At 43.3% G+C, this 20894-nt stretch overlaps 1 protein-coding gene across 5 annotated transcripts in view; it reads left to right on the top strand.

Annotated features, from left to right (window-relative positions):
* Positions 1-4119: 4119 nt before the first annotated feature.
* Positions 4120-20894, top strand: part of creb3l1 (cAMP responsive element binding protein 3-like 1) — a 23540-nt gene continuing 6765 nt past the window's right edge. For 3 of the 5 annotated variants that reach the window (XM_078931271.1, XM_011485528.4, XM_078931269.1), the window contains exons 1-6: positions 4120-4500; positions 12874-13006; positions 13413-13499; positions 17656-17807; positions 19119-19194; positions 20011-20213. In XM_078931271.1, the coding sequence (XP_078787397.1) occupies positions 4393-4500; positions 12874-13006; positions 13413-13499; positions 17656-17807; positions 19119-19194; positions 20011-20213 (759 nt within the window). In that variant the 5' untranslated portion in view covers positions 4120-4392. The remainder of the gene's footprint in view (positions 4501-12873; positions 13007-13412; positions 13500-17655; positions 17808-19118; positions 19195-20010; positions 20214-20894) is intronic. The other 2 variants (XM_011485534.4, XM_078931272.1) reach the window with 1 other exon arrangement.

Here is a 20894-nt window from a genome sequence, read left to right as displayed (position 1 = left end):
ACCTGACAGAAGGGAAATGTTTGTTCAGTTAAGGTCCAAAAGCTGAAAGATAAGTTAGAAAATTAGCAAAAACGTACATTTCACTCACAAGTTGTGTTGTCATGTGGCTTTCCATCCACTAGGGGGCACCACAGGCCTATTAGTCGATGATGTGGAAAGATGAGCTGCCTTACCACATCTAATAAAGGATTTTTTTTGGGGGGGGGGGGGGGGGGTTGACAGTTTTTGGTAAAGAGAATCAGAGAGTTAACTTCACATTCATTTATGAATGCTCAGCTTGATCAATTATACTGAAGTGTGTTAATAAAAGCACCATATGTTAATCAAACCTGTCGGTTTGTGGTTGCGTTTCTTTCTTCCACACACCTTCAGATCTTCATGTTCAACAAAATACTTAAAAAAAAGGGGGGGGGGGGCAGACGGACGGAAAATAAGACAAAAAAGATGGAAAAAATCCTGGGGTTTCGTCGGCAGCTGGACAGTCTGACAGCAGGCAGAGGAGGAGACAGTCCTGTCGTCACGGTTACAGTGAACACAGCATCTCCAGATGGACAGACATGGAAACTTTGATGTTTTTCCTCTTTGCTTTGTTCTCCCAACGAACATTTATTGTCCAATTACTCCACCCTGCTGCCCCACAGTTTAAACAACACAGATATAATGAAAGACGTGAAGCTGAGGTTGGAAAACTTTCATTTCTCATCTGAAAGATGGATTTTTTTTTTATCCGATTTTTTAAATCATTGTGTATTTTGGGGCTTTTTAGCGACTCGTCGACTGCTATAGATTGTGTGAACGCGGGCTTGTTGTCTTGTTTTGAAAATTTGCCGTATTGCTGTTGATGGTTCTCCGTCACTTCGCTCTGCTGTTCTTCAAACCTGTTCCAGCTCTGTGACAGCGGAAGCTTTTTTGGCCCCTTTTACTACCCGTTGTTACCCGAACAGGTGAGTTTCATCTGCAGTGCATTCCATATGATTATGCAAACTGCATTTAAGGTAAGGTCAGAGATAAAATAGAACATTAATGTCACAGCAGCCAAACAAGAAAAGTCTCAAAAAGATACAATTCTCAGTTTTTCAGTGAAACTTGTGGATGATGTTGTGTCTCAGGACTTTGTGGATCCCTGACATCAATCTCAGACACCTAGATTAAAAGGAAAAGCTACTTCATGCATGACAAGAATGGACCGTCCCGTGCTGCAAGGAATACCTCTGCATCATTGGCTGCTGTGGGCAGAAAAGGAGGTGAATTGATGGTGTGACCCCCATCCTCCCCTGACCTCAAGCCTTTTGAGAACCTTTGGAGCATCCTCCAGCAAAATATCTCTGAGGGTGGGAGGCAGTTTCACAGCCAAGTGGCAGCTCTGGGAGGCAATTCTGACATCCTGCAAAGAAATTGAAACTCTCCAAAAACTCACAAGTTCATGAATGCAAGAATTGCGAAGCTGACGAATACTATTTACTTAACTTTACTCTTTTAGGAACAGTAAATACTCTCCAAAATAAGAATATTTTCCTAACTTACAGTGAGGTTGAGAGCGAACCTGAAAGTTGCCACTTGTGATCCTTGTTTGCCCTCCTCACCCCTCCAAGTCTTTTAGACACAAGGTTTACAGGAAGTGAACCACATGGATGTTTAAACATGTGAGCAGAATGCCAAAGAAGCCGTGAGGTGAAGCTAGTTTAATAAATGTCTGGTTGAGGCGGCGCATCAGGGAGGAGAGCCACGGCTGAGTCACCCGCCGCTGTGCATCCACCCCATCACAAGCTTTGTTCTGGCTGCTCCCCTCGTCTGTGACGCCAACCCACCCCAGCCTCCCCGGCACAGGGAAGATGATGCTGATCCCTCCGAAGTGTGATGTCGGCAGTCGCCACGGAGACAAAAGGTCAAGACCCCGTGCCAGCTTTTGGCTCAGAATAGAACAAGAGTCATGCCTGCATCACTGCCGCCGATCGGCCAATCGGAAGGCGACGGCGGGAAGCGCGCATCAGAGGACGGAGCAGCCAATCACGGGCGGGATGCATCCAAACAGAGGAAAAAAGCTCTGCTCGGTTTACAACCGATGATGCAGACGCATCTTTTTTCCTGCAGCGGTTCACAGTAGAGTTCACAGGAGAGGCAGAGATGTTGTTTAAGCCATTTGGCCACGAACAACAACGGGAAGGGGGGTTGAAGCTGCATGAACGTTGGCTTTTTGGTGCTCACTTTTTATCCAGAAAAGAGGGTAATTTCATTTCAGACGACAGTGAAATATTCAGGCAGAGCAGAGGCTTCTGGGAAACGTGGGCAGTTCAGGAGCGCAGGTCAATGGAGCGCCGGAAAGTTGATTTGTTCAATGAAAGGAAGGACGCCTGCAGAGGGGTTTTTCCAAAGAAAACCCAAAAAGAAGAGGAGGAAACCTGCTTTGAAAGGCACTCCAGTCATCTAACACCGGAGGAGAAGAAAAGGAAAAGGAGGGACATCATGTTACCCGGTGTCTCCGTGTAGAAGAAATGTAAGGGACCTCCTGGTAGAGAGGGGTGAGAAAAGTGAAGGAAAAAGTAGGACTGCAACCAGAAACCAGTAGGAGATAAGGTGGCGAGTAAAATTACGCAATTACATAATAAAGCACTGTTTGAATTGGACACTTGCAGGGTAAACGGCAGTCACTGTGCACCGCACCCTCTTCAATGACCTTCATGTCAACTGGAAATGAGCAATCTGCCGGTGGATTATGCAGCTCATCCCACGCATGCATGGTCCTCAAAACGGTCGTACCAGCTCAACACAAAATTTACGATCTTTTCACGATAGAAGTAGGAAACCGTTTACTCACTGGAACTTAATTTCCGATCTCAACCAGGACTACATTAAAGCCTTCAAATGGCACTTTGACTGCAGTTTACTCCGCCCACTGGGGGACTGGGCGGTTCGTTTTGATTCCCCCTGTGGTTCCGCCCACCTGTCACTCAAAATTAAAAAACTCACGTAATGCATAGGGTTAAAACAAATCAATAACATCAATTCCCAAACGGGATGTAGCAAGTGTCACACAGCCGCTATGCATACATTTTAAAAAAAGTTGTGGTCTGTACGAGAAAATTTCACAGATGTATCACCAATGAACCACATTAAAACCACGGAAGAAGTACGAATAAAGCCACACGAAGAAGAAGAATAAAAATATAAAATGAAAAACTGCAATGTGGGCACAGAAAGTCTGATTGACTTAATCGGAGAACTGGAGCGAGTGAGAAAATAGCTCACTTCCGACTCAACCGAACAAAGTCGATTTAGTCGCCTTTTTTTTTTTTTTTTGCAATACAGACACGGCCATGTTGGAGCCAGACGTAGTCACTAAGCAGTGATTGGTCCAGTCGGTCTGAGTCAACATTTCTATGGCAACCAATCAGGAGTGAGCATGTTGGAAGGCCACGGCCCTACTTCTCGAAAGCAGGCTAAAGAAAATCTGTCAATCAAACAATTGGACGTGGGGGCGGGGGCCAGCAGGCGCCACCTACTTTTATTGAGGCATCTGATTGGTCAGTTTAAAACTTGGGTAACTGAAACTACAGAAAAACAAGAAAGAGTAACAGCTGTTTATTTCTCTATAGCAGTCTATAGGATTTTGGCGGGAACTTCCCATAAGGAAAGTCGGGGGGGCGGGGCCACTTAGTCCAGTTGTGATATACAGTTCAGTTAGTATTTGAGATTTCTTTTCTTTATGGTTCTTAAAGAAGTTTAATATTTATTGCGTTATTGTCTATTCATAACAAATTCTATGTCTATAGAGCTCGAATGTATGCATTATTAAGGCGCTTTTTTTTGTTGGCAGTGAGCAATGAGCTCATATTCACCTTCAACAATCCCATGTGAGACCATAAAGATTATTTTTCCATTGTTTATTTAAAAATAGGCCACTTTCATCCAAATTTATAATTAAAACAGCAAAAAATATCAATAAAATATGTGAAAGTGTTCAAGTAAAACATTTTCCTTTTTTGTTTGTTTGTTTTATTAAGCTAAAAATGTTTTTTAAGGACGTTTATAACAAGGTTTTCAAAATGTGGGCGTAAAAGAGTTGTGCGATTTAGTGGGGGCGTGGTCCGCTGATGACGCATTAGGGGGCGGGGTGTGTTCATATTGAGACGCGCGTGGCTGACAGCCGCAGCGTTTCTGTTGCATTCAGGAGCAGCTAGGATGTGTGACTGCGGGAATTTTGTCTCCTCGCGCTGACAGAAAAGCTTTTTAGCCTCACTGAGGAGGAGGAGGAGGCGTTCACGGCGGCTGGGTTTGGAGAAAGACACCCAAACGGTCTCATTTTAATGAACTGTTAGTGCCCCATCACCACCTCCCAACATCCTATAGATCTGTCCATCTGTCTGAGGACAGGCGGACGGACTGACGGACGTCATGGAGTCTATTTTGGACAGTTTGACGGCGGAGAAACTCTACCCGTCGGCGGGAGCCAACCTGTTGGACCTGGAGGAACTCAGCGACGGAGACTTCCTCACGAATGTGGTGAGTCCCGCTGAGCGGTTCTGATCTGCCCCCGTGTGTGAATCCGCCCGGAGCCGGACCTAGATCCTGACATACATCCGGGGCCTTGACCATAACGCCCGTTATTTACGTTAGTGTGTTTTTACTGAGCGCGAGACCGGAAACATCTGCTGGTTGACTGGAGGGCTCACCTGTTGATTCCTGCAGGCGGTTCCTCCTAATTGTATTTCTCTTAGTCCTTATATATTTGCCTCTTTTATTTCCACATAAATGTCTTTTGATTTTTTTTTTTTTTTTAAGTTTGCTGCAGAGATGCGGCGTTAAGGTGCTGCAGGAAATCTCTCCATCAACAGGTGATGGCTTTGAATCCGCTTCTGGATGACTGATGAGTTAAGGTGGATGGACGCAGGGAATTTTTATTTTTATTTTAACAAAATGGAGAATTTGTTCTTTAAAAGATAATTTTTTATACAAAAAGCTATATTGCTATAAATTGATTTCTGAGTGAAACTTTTTAAATTTGAAATTAAAAAGTCAAATTTCTCAAATGTATCACTTAAGATGTTCAAATATTGAGACGGAGGAGCCGATCTTTTTTTAACGGAACCAGTTTTTATTTAGACAGACCTCTGTCCCAGTCAGTGAGTCAGTCGGACTGTCTGCTTGTGGTTGAAACCTCCCCTGTCTGCTCTAAATTAAAGAGCCCCTGTGCTGTGAGGCTGAGCAAAAACCACTGAGGACATGTGGGAGAAACCTCCTGTGTAGTATTTCAGGATAGGATGCTGTACTGAAATAAGTTCACCTCATTTTAAAGGAATTTCCTTTAAAAATCTATTAAATTGAAGATGTATCTACTTTTTTTTTTATCAGTTTTCCCTACAAATTCTCATTAATAATGAAAAGTGTCCTTATGTTAGGCTATAAACTTATTACAGCAGTTTTAGATGCAAATAATGCATTATTTTATGATACATGCATTTAAAATACAAAGCATAGGTCTTCCAAAGTGTGTTACTAATGCATTTTTACTAAAATATGTTTTTAAAAAAATGTTGGTAAACCGGTGACAAGATTGAAATAAGATTTTTTTTAAATTAAATAAATATTAATTGGAAAACAAATCATAATTTTTGAATAAAACACAACAAAAACACCTCAAAGTTTGTCACAAATGTTTATTTTTCCTGACAAACTAGGTGACAGGTTGTTCCATCACTTTTACTTCCTCCTAAGTCCTCGGTTGACTCAATTCCTCATCTTTTTTTGTGTCGTTCCAGTTCAAATAGTTTGTGATGCGGTAAAAAACTTGATTTATTTGCAGCGTCTGGGACATCTGCGGCGCAGCTTCCAAACGCCACTTCGGTTTATCAAGTTTTCGCCTTTTTTTTTTCTTTCTTTTTAAAGAAATTCTCCCTCAATTTGTTCAAATCTGATGAAAAGATTTGCGAGTTTTCAGTCTCGCTTTTGCCCGACTTCACCTGCAGAGGCAACCGCGTCTAATGACAACCTTCACAGTCATGACAGGATCTCTCCTAAACGACCTTACGGAAGGTTCAGGAAGGACTAAATTATCCCCCGAGCTGCTGTCTGCATGCACATGCATGGAAAATACTCTCATTTATTAACTCCAAACACTCTTTTTTGCAATTCTAATGTGTGCACGGTTTAGCTGCAGTTCCACAGCTAAAGCTGAATCTGTTCAGCTCCAGTTCATCACCTGCTGGGGGGGGGGGGGGGGGGGGGGGGGGGGCTCCATGCAGGTTGGGGCAACCCGCCGAAAAGGCCTGCAAGGGATCAAAGCTGCGTTTTTAATATCAGCCCATCATTTAACTCGTTCGTCCTGTCAGAATAAAGTCATACTTGATTTAGGAAAATCAGTAGAAATTCAGATTTTATAAGCTGGTAGTTGTTTATTAAACTGTGTCTTGTATGAAAGTGTGTTTAAGTTTTCTATAAACTAGCGCACAGCTTCTTTTATTTATCGACTTTTCTTTCATCTTTCCTCCCTTTCATCCCATTCGACTCTCCATTCAGCCCCTGCACTCCAGTTATGCAAAGCCACACCCACCGCCTTTCCATTGCCGACAGCCGATTGGCTCCTCAGCCGCGAGTTGGAATGTGTGCAGGCATGCATCAGTGTGCATGCGAGCAGGAAAAAAACTACTCCTCTGGCGTTTTATTGGGAGCTGGAACTCCGTTGACGTCCCTCTGGTTGGCCGTGGCGTGCGCTGTATCCCCCCCCCCGCCAGCTCCGCTCTCTCTGTGTCAGATGGAGTTACGCTCAGTCAAACCGCCACAGCCACAGAAAGCCAAATACAGGCAAACGCTCGCTTTTTCATCTGCGCCTGGCAGGATTACAGCTCAGTGATATGATCCCTGCACTTTTATTCTGTTCATTTTTATTAGAAATTCCAGGTTTTAGTTCATTTCTTTCAAAAACCATCACTAAATTGCATCTAAGTGGAACTAATTCATTGTATTTACTTATAAGGCGGACATAAAAAATGTTTAAGTAAATCTTAGCTACTCTCTGCATGAAGTACCAAACATAAAGACAGAAAAAAAGACACATTTTGGGTCCTAAATTTAAATATAAAAATGAATTGGTCTCCACATGTACAAGTTTAAGAGTGAAATAAAAGAGAAAATTGCTGATGTTTTGAGTTTTAAAACACTAGTCAGCTTCTGTGTGTGCATGGCGAGTAAATATAATGGTAGGGGCCTAAGACGGATGCTTTCATACATCCCGTACTGTTCAATTAAAATCTAAAATAAAGAAAACAAAAACAGAAGAAAGTGTCAAACTAGCTAAAACAATCAGTTTTAAGCTTTTTCTTAAAAACCTCCACAGTAGATGAGACCTTCACGACCATGGAGACCTCCAGGGGTCCTGCACCTGAGGACCTGAGGCCTGTGTGAGAGGATCATAACATAAAAGTAGTCCAACTCCCATCATCTTCTGATCCATTTTCAAAGCTTTCCCAGTAGTCTTTTCACTACGATTATGATGTTTTTAGAAAAAAAAAAATCAAGAACCTGTGTCGTTTTCTAGGACATAGTTTCTGCAGAACGGCAGGGGAGTTTATTAGAAATTTACCCTGCCTTTTGTGGGCAAGACCATTGGCAGGGAGACTCCCTACCTCCCCTTTCCCATCATCCATCTGTTTATGCGCTCTCCCGCTAGCTTACACCCCGAGCTAACAGTAGCGGTGCAAGAAAAAGGGCAACCAGCATCGGCACTATTCAGCCGTACAGTTTGGATCCAGACTCCAGCTCGGACAGGAAGACAAAAACGTACACGGATCTATGTGTCTATTAGTGGATGAATCAGAATGGAGCGGAGCAAGGAGCTTGTGGACCCGCCCAGCGTATTTTCTACGTCGCAAGTACGATTTTTACCAGAGTGGGTCTTTAACAAAGAACACAGTCAGAGTCTATTACAACTTTTACAAAGACAGAGTCTAAAAATTGTTTCTGACATCCACCAAGCCGTGACCTGGACCACCTCTGCGTGCCGGCACGGTTTGCCAAATCGTGTCCCAACACAGCAAATGCACTCGAGTACGTTTAGGATGGATAACCAAATCTCATTAACATTCGGAGAGAGGCTGAAGAAGGTGAAAGAGAAGAGAAATGGAAAAGGCAGAAGTCGTGCAGAAAGAGGTGAAACATCATTGTCAGACAGACAGGAAGTGCTTCTGACTTACTGCTGCAACAAACTGATAAGAACTCATTTCCATCATGTCATCCTCAAGTGATCAAATTCTTTACGTCCAGCTATAAAACTGAGTGATTTTTACTTTTATGTCCTTTTTTTGTACTGTCTCTCCATAAATATTCCAAGTTGTTAAAAGCTCAAACCTGTTCAGCCTCTCTTCGTCCCAAATTACTGTTAAATTACCGCTCCATCGCGCCAGTCCTCCTCTTCCTCTCCGTTTGCTCGTGGTCATCGTGACATGTCCCATCATTCGGGCCTGTGAACGGCAGTTAAAAAAAAAAAAGGCTCAACCGAATCCATCACCGCCCGGCATCACAGCCTCACAAAGATCCAAATCTTTTGTCCTGCATCGTGTCTGTGCCACCCAATCCCTACAGGAAGATAAGTAAACAATCACAGCCGAGGCATTTGGAGAAAGAAATGTAACTCACACCGCAGCCGAAGATCCGGTTGATGAAGCAGATCAGCATCAGCTGTGGGAAACCAGGACTTGACCTTTTGTCAGAAAATGGATCGGGAGGACAAAGACACAGTCTGCATGGATAATTTGGTTTATTGTTGCATTATATAAGCAACAATTTGGTAGGTTTTTATTAAGTTCAGATCATCTGCATCCTTAAAAATGTGGGTGGAGACAATAACCTCATAGAAACAAGCACAAAAAAAAAGTAAATAAAAGCATTTCTATTTCTTTTATCATTAAGATTCTTTTAGCTGAGAAGCAGGTAGGACTTGATTATGAGAACCATGAAGGTCAGATGGTTCGAATCATTCCTTTACTGCCTCTAACAACACTCGCAAGAGGGTTTCGGTGTTCCCACAGGTGGATCGGGACGTCCTAACCCTTCTGAAAACCACCTCGTCTGGTAGCAATCAAAACGCCCACTGAACGGCCATAACGCCAATGCGAACGGGTTTGACTTGTCTGAAGACGGCGTTCCCATTCGGGGCTTGGATCTGACTACAGTCAGGATCTCACGTTTTAATGTCAGGACAAAGACTGCAGGAGTCTAGAGAAAAGAAGGGGTTTTGGTTGGCGCTCTAAAGGACAAAAGAGTTCTTGCTCCCGAAAGGATTTTTTATTCCAGACAGCAGTGGATGCAGTTTATTCTCCACTGGAAAAAGTGCAGCTTGGTGGCCCTGGTTCAAATCCTGGTCCTTTCTGTTCGGGCACTCAGGGTTAGTCAAAAAATATCAATAGGTTTAAATTGTTCCTAGGTGTAAATGTGTGTGTGGTTGTGTGGCTTTTATGGACTTGTGAACCATCCATGGTGTTTGGATGGACTCCAAAACCTTGTGACCCCAAAAAGTATTAAATGGGTTTAATAAACTGATAGAACCCCATAATCCAGTCCCTCATTCTTAGGAAGGCTTTCGTTCCTTTATGTAGGAGTCTTTAGTGTGACCCAACTGTGAGTTTTAACCCACTCTCCCCCAGACTCAGGCAGACACTCTCCCACCAGACCACTCGATGGGGAACAGCAACCCAAACAAGACTCAGTATGAAACTGTATTTGTCCCAAAACTGCTTCTCAAACCATAAAGGGTTTGTACCAGCCAGGAGTCTGCTGAAAAAACTAGAAGTTCGTTATTTTTATTACAGTTGTGTTGCTATTTTTTGATGCTATCAGCTGTGACATGTTCAGATTTCCATTCAATGAAGCCTATTTTCAGAAATAATGTACGGCAATTTTTACACTTGTTGCTAATTAAATCAAGTTATTTCCGTCACTGGATTTGTTTAAGAGTTGGATTTGGGCTCCATATGTGTGTGTGTGTGTGTGTGATCGTTCTGCTGCTGCGTGTTAGCTCAGGACCAGAGTGACTCATGCTGTGTGTGTGTGAACCAGAAGACTGCAGTTCCAGGCTTCCAGAATAATATTGTAGCACAGTGACTCATTCACCGACACTGAGGATTAATCTGTTGATGCTGTTTCCTGTTGATTGACTCTTCGTGCCGCTAACACAGTCCTGGTTGCCTGGTTTCTGACACTGAGAGATAATCTTTTTGGGTGATTGAAAATAATTTCTGCTCCCATTGAAAGAAAGAAAAAACAACATATTTTTTGTAGTATGAGAAATGGACTGAGTGACCCCAGACAGGAAGTACCTGCTGGCCCTAAGAAGCCAAAATCCCATAGACTTCTATAGGGAAATAAACGGCTGTTACTCAGTCGTTCTATTGGTCAGAAGAACCGTTCTGGATCTGATATCGTTTTTAAACATGTCCTTGATAATCCTTATTTTTTTCATGATATTTCTTCTGTTAGTTGTAAACTGACCAATCAGAGGTCTCAATAAAAGTAGGCGGAGCCTTCTAGCCCCCCACGTCCAATGTTCAAAACGTTTGACAGATTTCGTGTAGCCCACTTTCAAGTGGTAGGGGTATGGCCTATCAACAAGCTCCCTCCTTACTCTATGGCGAGTGGTTGCCATAGAAACGTTTTCTCGGACCAGTCACTGCTCAAGATCGTGTCTCACAGCCACTACGTACCTGTAGCACGTATTGCATGGATGAAAAATTTGGTCATACGTGAACATGCGTGGAAAAAGGGAGAAAAGTTGTGGTTTCTTTACGTGAAATCTTCACATATTTCAATGGCTAAGACCAGTAAATAAATTAAAAAATGTCTGAAGGAAGTGCATCCATTTTTGGTATGTGGGCTTTTAAGAGTGGCAAAAGCATGACTCCGCCCATCACATTATGACATCACACCACTCAAACAACAGGAATCAAGTTGCTTCTACAGTTTGTTAGACATGTTGTCCACGTAAGGAGGGCTGTTGTTCCCGCTTTTTTTTTGTGCCACACAAAATTGATGATGAATAGTGATGTGAAACCAAAAGACGATTCCAGTTTCATCACCATAATGCTACGTTCACACTGACCATGTGTCTTATAACGAACTGTGTTCACACTGGACTGTCGCTACCAATTCTGGTGCATGTATAGTTGGAAATGTCATAGCGGTGTTAATGTAGTGAATCCCGCTCCAGATTTTTTCTTTCTCTCTATTCCGATATATGAAAGACTTGGTGTCGTACAATTCCAGCTGGACACAAAAACGCAATAAATAATTTCCCATCCATGAAAGGGACGTCACCTATTTGTCGCTACTAGGGCTACACGATATGACAAAACCTTGCGATTGGAGATATTACTAATCAAACTTGCGATACAGGAACAAATAGCAAAACAACCAAAAACCTAATTTCCCTTTCACTGTAACCGTTTAATTTAAATAAGAGTCAACATAGCTTAAGTCACACTCCAAATGACCCTCGTCCATCTGATTGGTCGATGATGTAAAGGCGTCTACCTGATTGGTCAAATGATTGCTTTAGCACATTTAATGTAACCATTTATCACTATTTTCGCCGTCTTTTGCGATAACGATTTATACTGTAGTCCCTGATTGGTCACAGTTCAACCTAGTTTAACATTCATTGGATGTGCGTTTTGCACGTAAAGCCCCAAAATGGTAGTACAAAAGTTGCGTAGAAAAACTCGTCCATAACTTGTCTTCTTCACGTGAAACTAGACTTGAAGGAATCCGATTACGCTCCTAAAATCCCACTTGCTTTCTACTTAATCAACTTAGTGCACTCTGTAGTACAATCCCCGTTTTTGGGGTGTCTCAATCTTCTATTCCAAAGCCCATTGTTCTTGATATTTCCCAGGAGAAAAAAACCTTAATGTTCACTACATTGGCGAGTATAGACCACATTTGAACTTTTTTCCATTTGAATTTATTTTTTTATGAATAATCCATTCATAAATAGTCTCTGTGAAATGTTCGTATTCCATGACACGGGAAAGTCCCGCCCCTTTAAGGTCTTTTAGCGAGTAGGGAGGGAACTCGAGCAACAAAGATGTGACAAATCTGTACGCCGGTCGCCAAGGACAGAAGAACATCCACCTCTGACGTCACCATGGTTACTATGGTTTATCGCTCCTAACAGTTCCATCCATTCGTACTCAAAAGTTGCTGCCATTGTGCCTGGGGGGGCCGGCGGAGGCAGCGGGGCCACATCCAGCTTTAATCCCTCTTCTTCTCCTTCCATACCCCTTGGTTGTTGTTTTTTCTCTCCTGCACTAATCAAACTCTTTGAGATTCACCTCAGATTCAGACCTTTGTGCTCCTGAGGTCTACTGACAGTCTGCAGCTCGTCGTTAACGCTCCCTGAAACCGTCCCTTAAGCTGGGAGAAATTATGGGGTGTATTTGCTGGATGTTGTAATTGGCTCTTGTTTAGTCACAGAAAACAACACCCTGTTATTTTCTACCTTTTGGACGTGGAGAGAGCATTTTTGTTCCTTTTTTTTTTAAAGGAGCTTTTCATCTTTATTTGGTTGCATTTAACTTTTTCTTTAAAAAACAAACAAAAGCTGATCATAAGCCTTTAAATGTTGATGTCGTTTGTTATATTTAATCAAATATTTGCTTTGGGCTGCTCTTTTGCGCTTCTTATCTTGTAACCCAATCTCCTCTGCAGCCAGACAGAATCCCAGGGCGTTGCCATGGCGACTCATCCCTCCATGGCATTTAAAACCCCCCTGATATTTATCCTAAGTTTGTACAGATTGTAAACATTTATCTCTGCGTGTTTCCAGGGTTCTGCGGATGTTCTCCCAAACGGCTTCCGTCATCACCATGTTTGTCTTTGCGTTTGCAGCCTTTTTCGGGAGACCAGATGGACGATTTCAGCAGCGAATTATTCAACAGTTTCTTCGACGACCACCTGTTAGAGCGCCCCCTGCTGGCAGACAGACCCTCCTTCCTACACCTGGACATGGACAGCAGCCCAGGTGAGTCGCTTTGAGTCTATCCCTGAAGGTTCAAAGCATGTGAGAAGGAAGGTGACAAAGGTCCACCTGACGACCGGTGCGGCGTCCTGCAGGCACGCTGGAGCTGCCGTCCCCCCCCCGCTCCTCGTATCAGCCCGTCACTACAAATCAGACTACCTTTCAGGTGTTGCCATGGTCACAAAGCCAGAAAAATGACAGGAGAGGAGGATGAAAACAGTTTTTCTTGATCAATTTGTAAGGCCTCGTCACACCTCGTCTGGGCTGCATTTGTCAATAAAGGTTGTAAAGATTTTAAAAAATGGCTTCCTCTTTGCTGAAGTGGTGGGGGCTGTGAGTTGAGAAAACCCCTGAACTGAAGCTTCATCACTGTTTCCATCCTTCTGAGAAACACTTTCTAATCACACAGATATTCAAGCAGAGCACAGCTACTCTTTGAGCGAAGACTCTGCCCCCCAGAGCCCAGCCCTGTCAATCAAAATGGACCAAGACTCTGGTGGGTCACCGACTTTGATGTTTTCCTTCTTTCACACTTCTTAAAGGCGTTTGCCGGACGTGCGCTGGTTTCTCCGTCTGACTCCAGCCGCCCTGCAAAAAATAAAATAAAAAAAAAACCACAGTGGGAAGCCTCTGCCCCCCTCCTGTCATCCGCAGCATGTCGTTTTTCTGTCCGTCCGTCTGCCTCTCCGTTTGTCCCGGGGATCCTGCTGCCTGAGCAGCCCTCCTCCAGCTAAGCCCCCCCCCCCCCCGAACATACACACAGGGAAACGCACAAAGACCCACACAATGCTGCTGCTGCTGCAACACACATATGGTTTTAGGTCTGCAGCTTCAGCCGGAGCCAGCGGAAACTCTGTCTTTCCTCCGTTGGGTTATCTCCTGCCTCATCCAGGCCTTTCAAACCCAAACTGTTCTAAAAAAACAAAACTTCAAACTGTGCAATAAACATGATTTTAAATGAACCTTTACTCGGATTTTTAAAGCTCAAAGTCGACTTTAAAGCCCTTATTTTCATTCCTGTCCCATTCAGATGAACAGCTTTGACCTCTGTTGCCTCACTAAAGCAAATCCTTTTTCTGCCCCGGATGTTAAATCCGGTCGGACTTGTGTTTTTACTTGCATTTCTTTTGGAATTCTTACGATGAAAGCGGCGGAGCCGACAGTTTTCTTTGGATCCTCCTCTGTCTTTAATGCAGCTCATAAAAGTGACCGATTAGACCTCAGAGATTCATCCTCCAAAGGTAGTTTAAATCCATAACATTAATGCTTTTTGTTCCCTCTGAGCCTGCATCGCAGCTGGGGTCCCACAGCAAAGACCCCCCGAAACAATCACTGTTTACTCATTTGGAAGTTGTTGACCTTTTCCGAAGCCCGTTCTGCTCCCGGTGAAGGGCTTTCTGGGTCTTGCTGAGTATAATTGGACTCAGAGTATGACTCAGACCAATTAAAGGTCAATAACAACTTTTCCACATGGAGGGGTTTCCAAAAAATAATTGTTTTATATTTGATAATACATTTAAAGTCCCTCTCCGATCTTCTAACGTGGATTTAGTCATCTACCGTAGCGTTCTTTCTACGTCACAAACCCGCTCTTTGACAAACAGCATTTTTTTAGTCTGCAATTTGAAGAAAAACTATTGAAAACAAGTAATTTGAAGTTCGATTTTCTGCTTCAAGAACATGTTAAAAACACCATTTTCATCAGAGCGAGTCTTCACCACAGAGAGGAACCACCTGCCGTACAGTTGGATACACCTTTATACACCTGGGGGGGGGGAATTTGTGGCAGTTTCATAAAAAAAATATTAAAATCATACAGAAATTGCATTTATAGCACAGAAATGTGTTTTTTCTAACCCACTCATGTCCACCCACCTGTCAATCAAAAAACCCACCCCTTTTAACACTCAAATTTGAACTCTCATAACATTTTTATTGTATTTTTATTATTTGAATTATTATTTTTTTAACTTTTGAACAGCGTCCCGTGGTCATTTGAGGAATTGCAGCATTTGGGACTTCCTAGTTAGCTTGTGGGGGTTGGTTTGAACGTGTAAACATGCTAGACAATAAGGAAAAAAATGGGGTAAAAACAGCAAACAGAGGTCAACACATCCGCTGTGACAGTATAGGTGTGCCCACCTGTCAGCCTCACTGTTCCGGGCTATCGTCCAATCAGCTGCACCTCCTGACGCCGTTTAATGGGTTCACACGACAACTTCCTGTCTGAGGATGAAGCTGGAATCGTAACAAATGCTACTTTTGGTTGCATCTCTTGGACACCTAAAGTGTCAAAAGAACTCCTTTTTTTAATCTTAAACCAGTTCACTTGTAGATTAAACAAAGCAGGGTAAAAATCCCCCTAGTGGTGACCTGGTGTAATAACCTGGCTCCAGGTACTTTTGTTTTTAAACCAGCTTCAATCAGGAAGTCAGTGCAGCACCTTAATCATTACCTGTGTCTTGTAAATTCAATTTGTTGATTATTTATTTGGTTTTATTAGTTAAATATCTTGCTAATTTCATTCGGTAATATAAATATGTTAATAACATATGGATAATAAATTTTAAAAAAAGGAGGGGTTTTTTGTGTTTGAAAATCTGATGACTTTGCGAGTCTTCGTCTTCGCTCTCGTCTATTCAAAGGGACGCCGCGCTCTTTACAGCAGCTCCCATTGCGCTGATCCATCTAATGTTTTAATGCTGGCGGTTCCCAGCCGAGATCAAACGCAGCGCCCGCGCCTTTCTCCATCAGCCCCCCGGGACGACGGCCCCGGAGCCCCGCTCATTAACAGGTTTTCTTACCTGCACTTACAGCCTTTTACCCACACAGGAAGACCTGCTTTGACTAACAACATCCCATAAAGCTGGAAGAGATAGGAGGGAGGGGTGGGGGTCAGGCCGTACCACTTTAGAGAAGTAGAAATATTACATTTTTGGGAAGAACTTTAGATCTTATAATAAATGAAAAAAACAGTTATCATCTTTTTTGGTGAAGCCACTGAAGCACTTGGACTTTCTCCTGCAGGATTTGACAGCTGGAAGCTTCTGGTTTGCATTAGGAAAGTTTCCAATCAAGGCCTTAACGAGGCTCCGGGAGCAGCAGGACGGGCCTCATTAGGAGGCGTTCTCTGATAAAGATCACATGCTGGAAAGGTAGATGTCGGCCCCCAAACCACAAAGTTTTGACGGTAGTCAGACGTCGGTGTCTACTGCTGCAGAGTCTCCACAAATATTTAGAGTTTCATATTCAAGACAGAGAAATACTTGTTGTATAAGAAAAAAGAGGCATTAATACTCATTCTAATTGGGTTTTTAGAAAAATTTGGAAAATTATAACACATTTTTTCTAAAAACAGTCAAAGTTTTACAAGAATAAACCTTCAGAAAGTGTTGGAAAGCCTGAGCTGGATTTATTAGTGTCAAATTTGATTCAATGTCAGCAGCTGAAATCGTAACGCCTCGTAGAGATGATATAATTTCATCATCAGTTTCTGTAAAATCCCTTTTGATTCGGCCGAAAGCATCAGCGGCACGACACAAGTTTGTCTTTGACCTGACGGAAACTTTTAAAGGACTTTAAAACCCTGAATTTTGTGATTTTTTTTTTTTGTTTTTTTTGTCACATTTAAGCCTAAGGAACATTAGAAGACACAAACCAGCTGCAAAACGTAAAAAACTGTCGTCTCGTTTAGAAAAATCAGCTCTCAAATATTTTTTAAAACGTAAAAAAAGTCCTTAGGATGGTTTCTTGGCGCTTCAGGGCGGCAGAGAGAAGCCACAGGGGTTTTAATGATGCTGCGTGATGGGCGGAGCTACACGCACACACACACACACAAAACCCTTGCTCGTAAACCTGCCAGCACCACGTTGCTAGGAGACCGGGAAGTGATTAAACCCGACGCTAACGGCAAACACACCTGTGTGCTGTGACAGGGATCAAAGTGTCCTTCCTGTCTTAAGGCCTTTCTCATCCCACCGCTGCACCTCGACTCGCCTTTTACTTTTGTTTTTGTTTTTACTGTTTCTAGCAAAAAGAAAGACCTCGTTCCCCCTCTAATGAGACGCTTCTGCAGAGCCTCACCTATAAAGGCTCCTGATGCAAAGCAGATGCTCATCCGTCCGTCCGTCCGTCCGTCCGTCCCTCACAGAGATGCTCGTTTCCTGCATCACCTGGAGCCTCTTTCAGACCTTCTCAGCTCCCGTCGGATTCTCAAATCCCTAAAAATAGGTTGTTGCATTGGAGCTGTCTCCTCCAGCTCTTCAAGCGGCCCATCTTTTCACTCCAGGGTCTACACAAACTCACCGGAGACAAATTACGCACCGCCGCTGCCAAAGCGCCGTTGTCCAGAAGTCTGTAATAACCAGCTTAGTCAGGAAGTGCTGGAATATTCTGGGGAAGCTCTTTCAAAGTGGGATTTATAAGCTACCGGTTGTTTCTGGTTGGCAGACCTACAGCAGAGCCTCCCTGAAGGGATGAAGCGGTTAGTTTACCCAAGTTCCTCTGGGGATTGGCGGTTCGCTCCACTTGTTGGAGATGACAGGAAACTCGTCTGTCTGCGCTCAGACGAGCTGAGGTTTTGTTTTTTGCTTTTTCTGTGAATGTGAAAAAACCAAAATGGTCTAAATTCTTGCTCTTGTCCTTCTCTCCAGAGTTTGAGTGGCACTTCAGTCAGGACCTGTCAGCCATGCTGGTCAAACAGGAGGAAGACGACGGCGCTCACACGTTAGACGCTCAGCCCTCGGAAGGCCCGGCTCTCACATTGAGTTCGCCTCCACACAGACCGTCGTCGTGGAAACGCAAGGTCAGCCTGCATCCCCCGTGACACCTCCAGCCAAACCCGACCAGGGACGAGGACGCTAAAGATCGAGTCACGCGGCCGCTACGTACATTTAGCGCGTATAGCACGGATGAAAACTGGTCATACGTGGAGAAAGTGAGAAAAGTTGTGGTCTTGATGTGACATTTTTTACAGATGAATCACAAACAAATCATGTTAAAACCACGGAAGTACGAATAAATCACACAAAAGACACGTAAATCAACGTAGAACATGAACCGTGCCTGAATATTGTGCTGCTTATATGCAATTCATGAGGGATTCATGCTTCACTTATGTAATTTGAACATGATATGTGAAACATAAAAGTTATACATCGGTGGTTCACATTTTGATAAGAATGACGGTACCGAAATTTAGCCGCAGCTACAGCTATTTTCAGAGAAGTCCCGCCCCTTTAACTGTCTCCACCAATCATTCTTGGAGGCTTAATCATACGTCATCAGTCTGACCAATCAGAAGTGGTTAAAGTCTTCACTTCCTTGTTCTGATTCTGCTCATAAAGTCTCTCAGTTCTAACAAAAATACCAGCTAAAGCTCGTCTTTAGCGGTGTAGCTTTCAACAAAATCAGTGTCAGACTGTGGAACAAGTGAACAAAACAATGAAGCTCAGAGAAGAGGGTCTGTCTGACATCACTACATCTCCCATGATGCATTGGGTTAAAGTGACAGTGTCTCAGCGCACAATGAGTCTTCTCTGTTAAACGTCTTAATACCACAACGAACACACATCAATCAGTTTTTAAATCTTCTAACTTGACTTTTATTACAATTTTTAGAACAAACAGCTGCAGCTTCCAGCTTTTTCTGCCACAATTATCACAGAAATGCATGTGAGATTGTGGAGGGATTGTAGATCAATACAGACTATGAGTTTCTCCTTTTTCTTTTTTCTTTTTTTTATTGGATGCTGGTGTCCCGCGAGATTTTTGTCAAGGTTAAAGTGTGCCGTGGCTCAAAAAAGGTTGAAAAACACTGCGTTAGGAACGGTTGTGGAAAGACACAATTTTGCATGCTGCAAAAATCACGCACAATTGCAGTATAAACTACGTATAATACGCTTAAACGGCGTCATTCTCAAACTTCACGTGAAGGCCCGACGGCCGAAACCCTCGACGGACATCTGTGCACATCAACGAAAGACGAAAGCAAGAAACTCCTGAATTATCAAGCATGTTTGACGAAAGTCGAAAGAAATTTGATCCGTGGAAAATGCGCAAAATGTACGTATTGTCTGTGTGGCACGGCCCTACAGTTGCCTGTTTGTCTCCGCAGGAAAGCGGCGACGTGAATCCGGTCGCCATAAAGGACGAACCCAAAGAGTTTGGCCAGTACCTCAGCCTGCCAGGCGGTACGCACCCCAACCAATGCACTTCACCTTCTGCACACATGTCTGATAGCCTTTTTTAGATCTGGAGCTGCAGATCTACATAAACAAGCAGTATGTTAGTTGAAAAGTGAATTATTTTTTTCGTTTTTTTCAATTTTAGAACATTCTAAGACCCACTCGGATGAAAAGTAAAGAAAATTGGGCTAAAAGTTGTGTTTCTGAGTATTTTATTTATTCAAATCATGAGCAGACCTAGAAAATGAGACATATTTAATAATTCTGCCCAAAAACAGCATCATCATATAGATAAAAAGATGACCAGAGGGAGACTTTAACCACTTCAGCTTCTGTCTGAAACCATTTTTTTGGATCAGGAGTCTGCAGCTCTGCGTGAAAATGCAGCATATTGATTAAAAAACACTAAAAGATCAACTTTATTTTGGAGTTTTGTTCATTTTGAGATTATTTCTAAGGGAAAATCTCTGATTCTGAGGCCTGTCCAGGCCTGACCACTACAATGAACTAACTTTACTAATGGAGTGCTAATATTCAAAACAACAGAACAAAAACTGTTCCTTTATGCAGAAAAAAAAGCATATTTTTCTCTCTTTTAGACAAGCTGGAGCGCATGAGAATTTATTTTCAGGGTCAGACGAGTTTTTGTGGGTTTTATGTCAGGGCGTCTTGGACCTAAAAGCTTTTTAATTAAAGGTTGCAGACTCCTGAAGTCAGTCAGAAGCAGAAGTCATCCTTAAAAAGTCAGATCAGCTCCAAAAAGGTGACTTTTATCGGGTTTTTATTTACATTTTTTTTTAACTCCGACCCTTTTATTTCCAGACGATGCCCTTCAGCTCCCACCCACCCCTCCCAGCAGTAACCACGGCGACAGTGATGGCTCGCTGCCGCCCTCCTCCCCACACCTCCCGTTGCTGCCGTCTTCCCCCCAACCACAACAGAGACCAGGAGGTCGAGCCTCCTCCTCCTCCTCCTCCGCCTCCTCCTCAGCCATCTCCTCCTCGCCTCTCCTCACAGCTCCACATGTGAGTCCCGGCTCCTCCTTTTTCCCATTTCGTTGCTGTTTAGCTCATTTTCCTTCTAAACTTTCCTCAGCTTTAAAGCCCAAATCGTGACGTTTTTTCCTGAGAATAAAATCATCATTTTCTTATCTTTTTGTAGCATTTAACAGAAAACGGTTGTCAATAACCTGCCGTCTCTCTGAGGCGTCGTTGCTGCTCGTGCTTCTCCTCAGAGCATGACTCTGCCGATTCGAGCAACCGCCTCTGAGATGACGCGGCTGGAATAGACGCCGTTGAAGTGGCCAGAGTGGGTGTTGGTTGTAATTCAGTCGCCTCAAAACGCGTCCTTTAATTTTCTGGGGCTTCCATCCATCAGCAGCTTTCCTATGACTCAACCCAACGTGTTTACGGCACGGAGACACCGGAGAAAGGGAAGGTTTCAGGTCGGAGGGTGAAGCTTCAGGAACCGCTGTTTGGGTTAGAAGGTTAGGAGAGGTCGCAAAAGATTAGGGTGGGGGGAAACTAAGTAAATATACTGTTAAATTCATCTTCATCACCTCAGACCAAGCAGCTCCACAGAATCCATCATGTACTCTGATTCCGGTCAGGGAAACGGGTCTAGTAGAAAGAACTTTTGGTGCTACCTTCACTTCCTGCTGATGTCACGGCTTGTATATAGGCGTTAGCGCTGTTATTTCCTTTTTT

Source organism: Oryzias latipes, chromosome 2, assembly GCF_053564925.1.
Source record: "Oryzias latipes strain Hd-rR chromosome 2, Olatipes_Hd-rR_3.1".
NCBI lineage: Eukaryota > Metazoa > Chordata > Actinopteri > Beloniformes > Adrianichthyidae > Oryzias > Oryzias latipes.
This window is presented reverse-complemented; position numbering and strand designations above follow the sequence as displayed.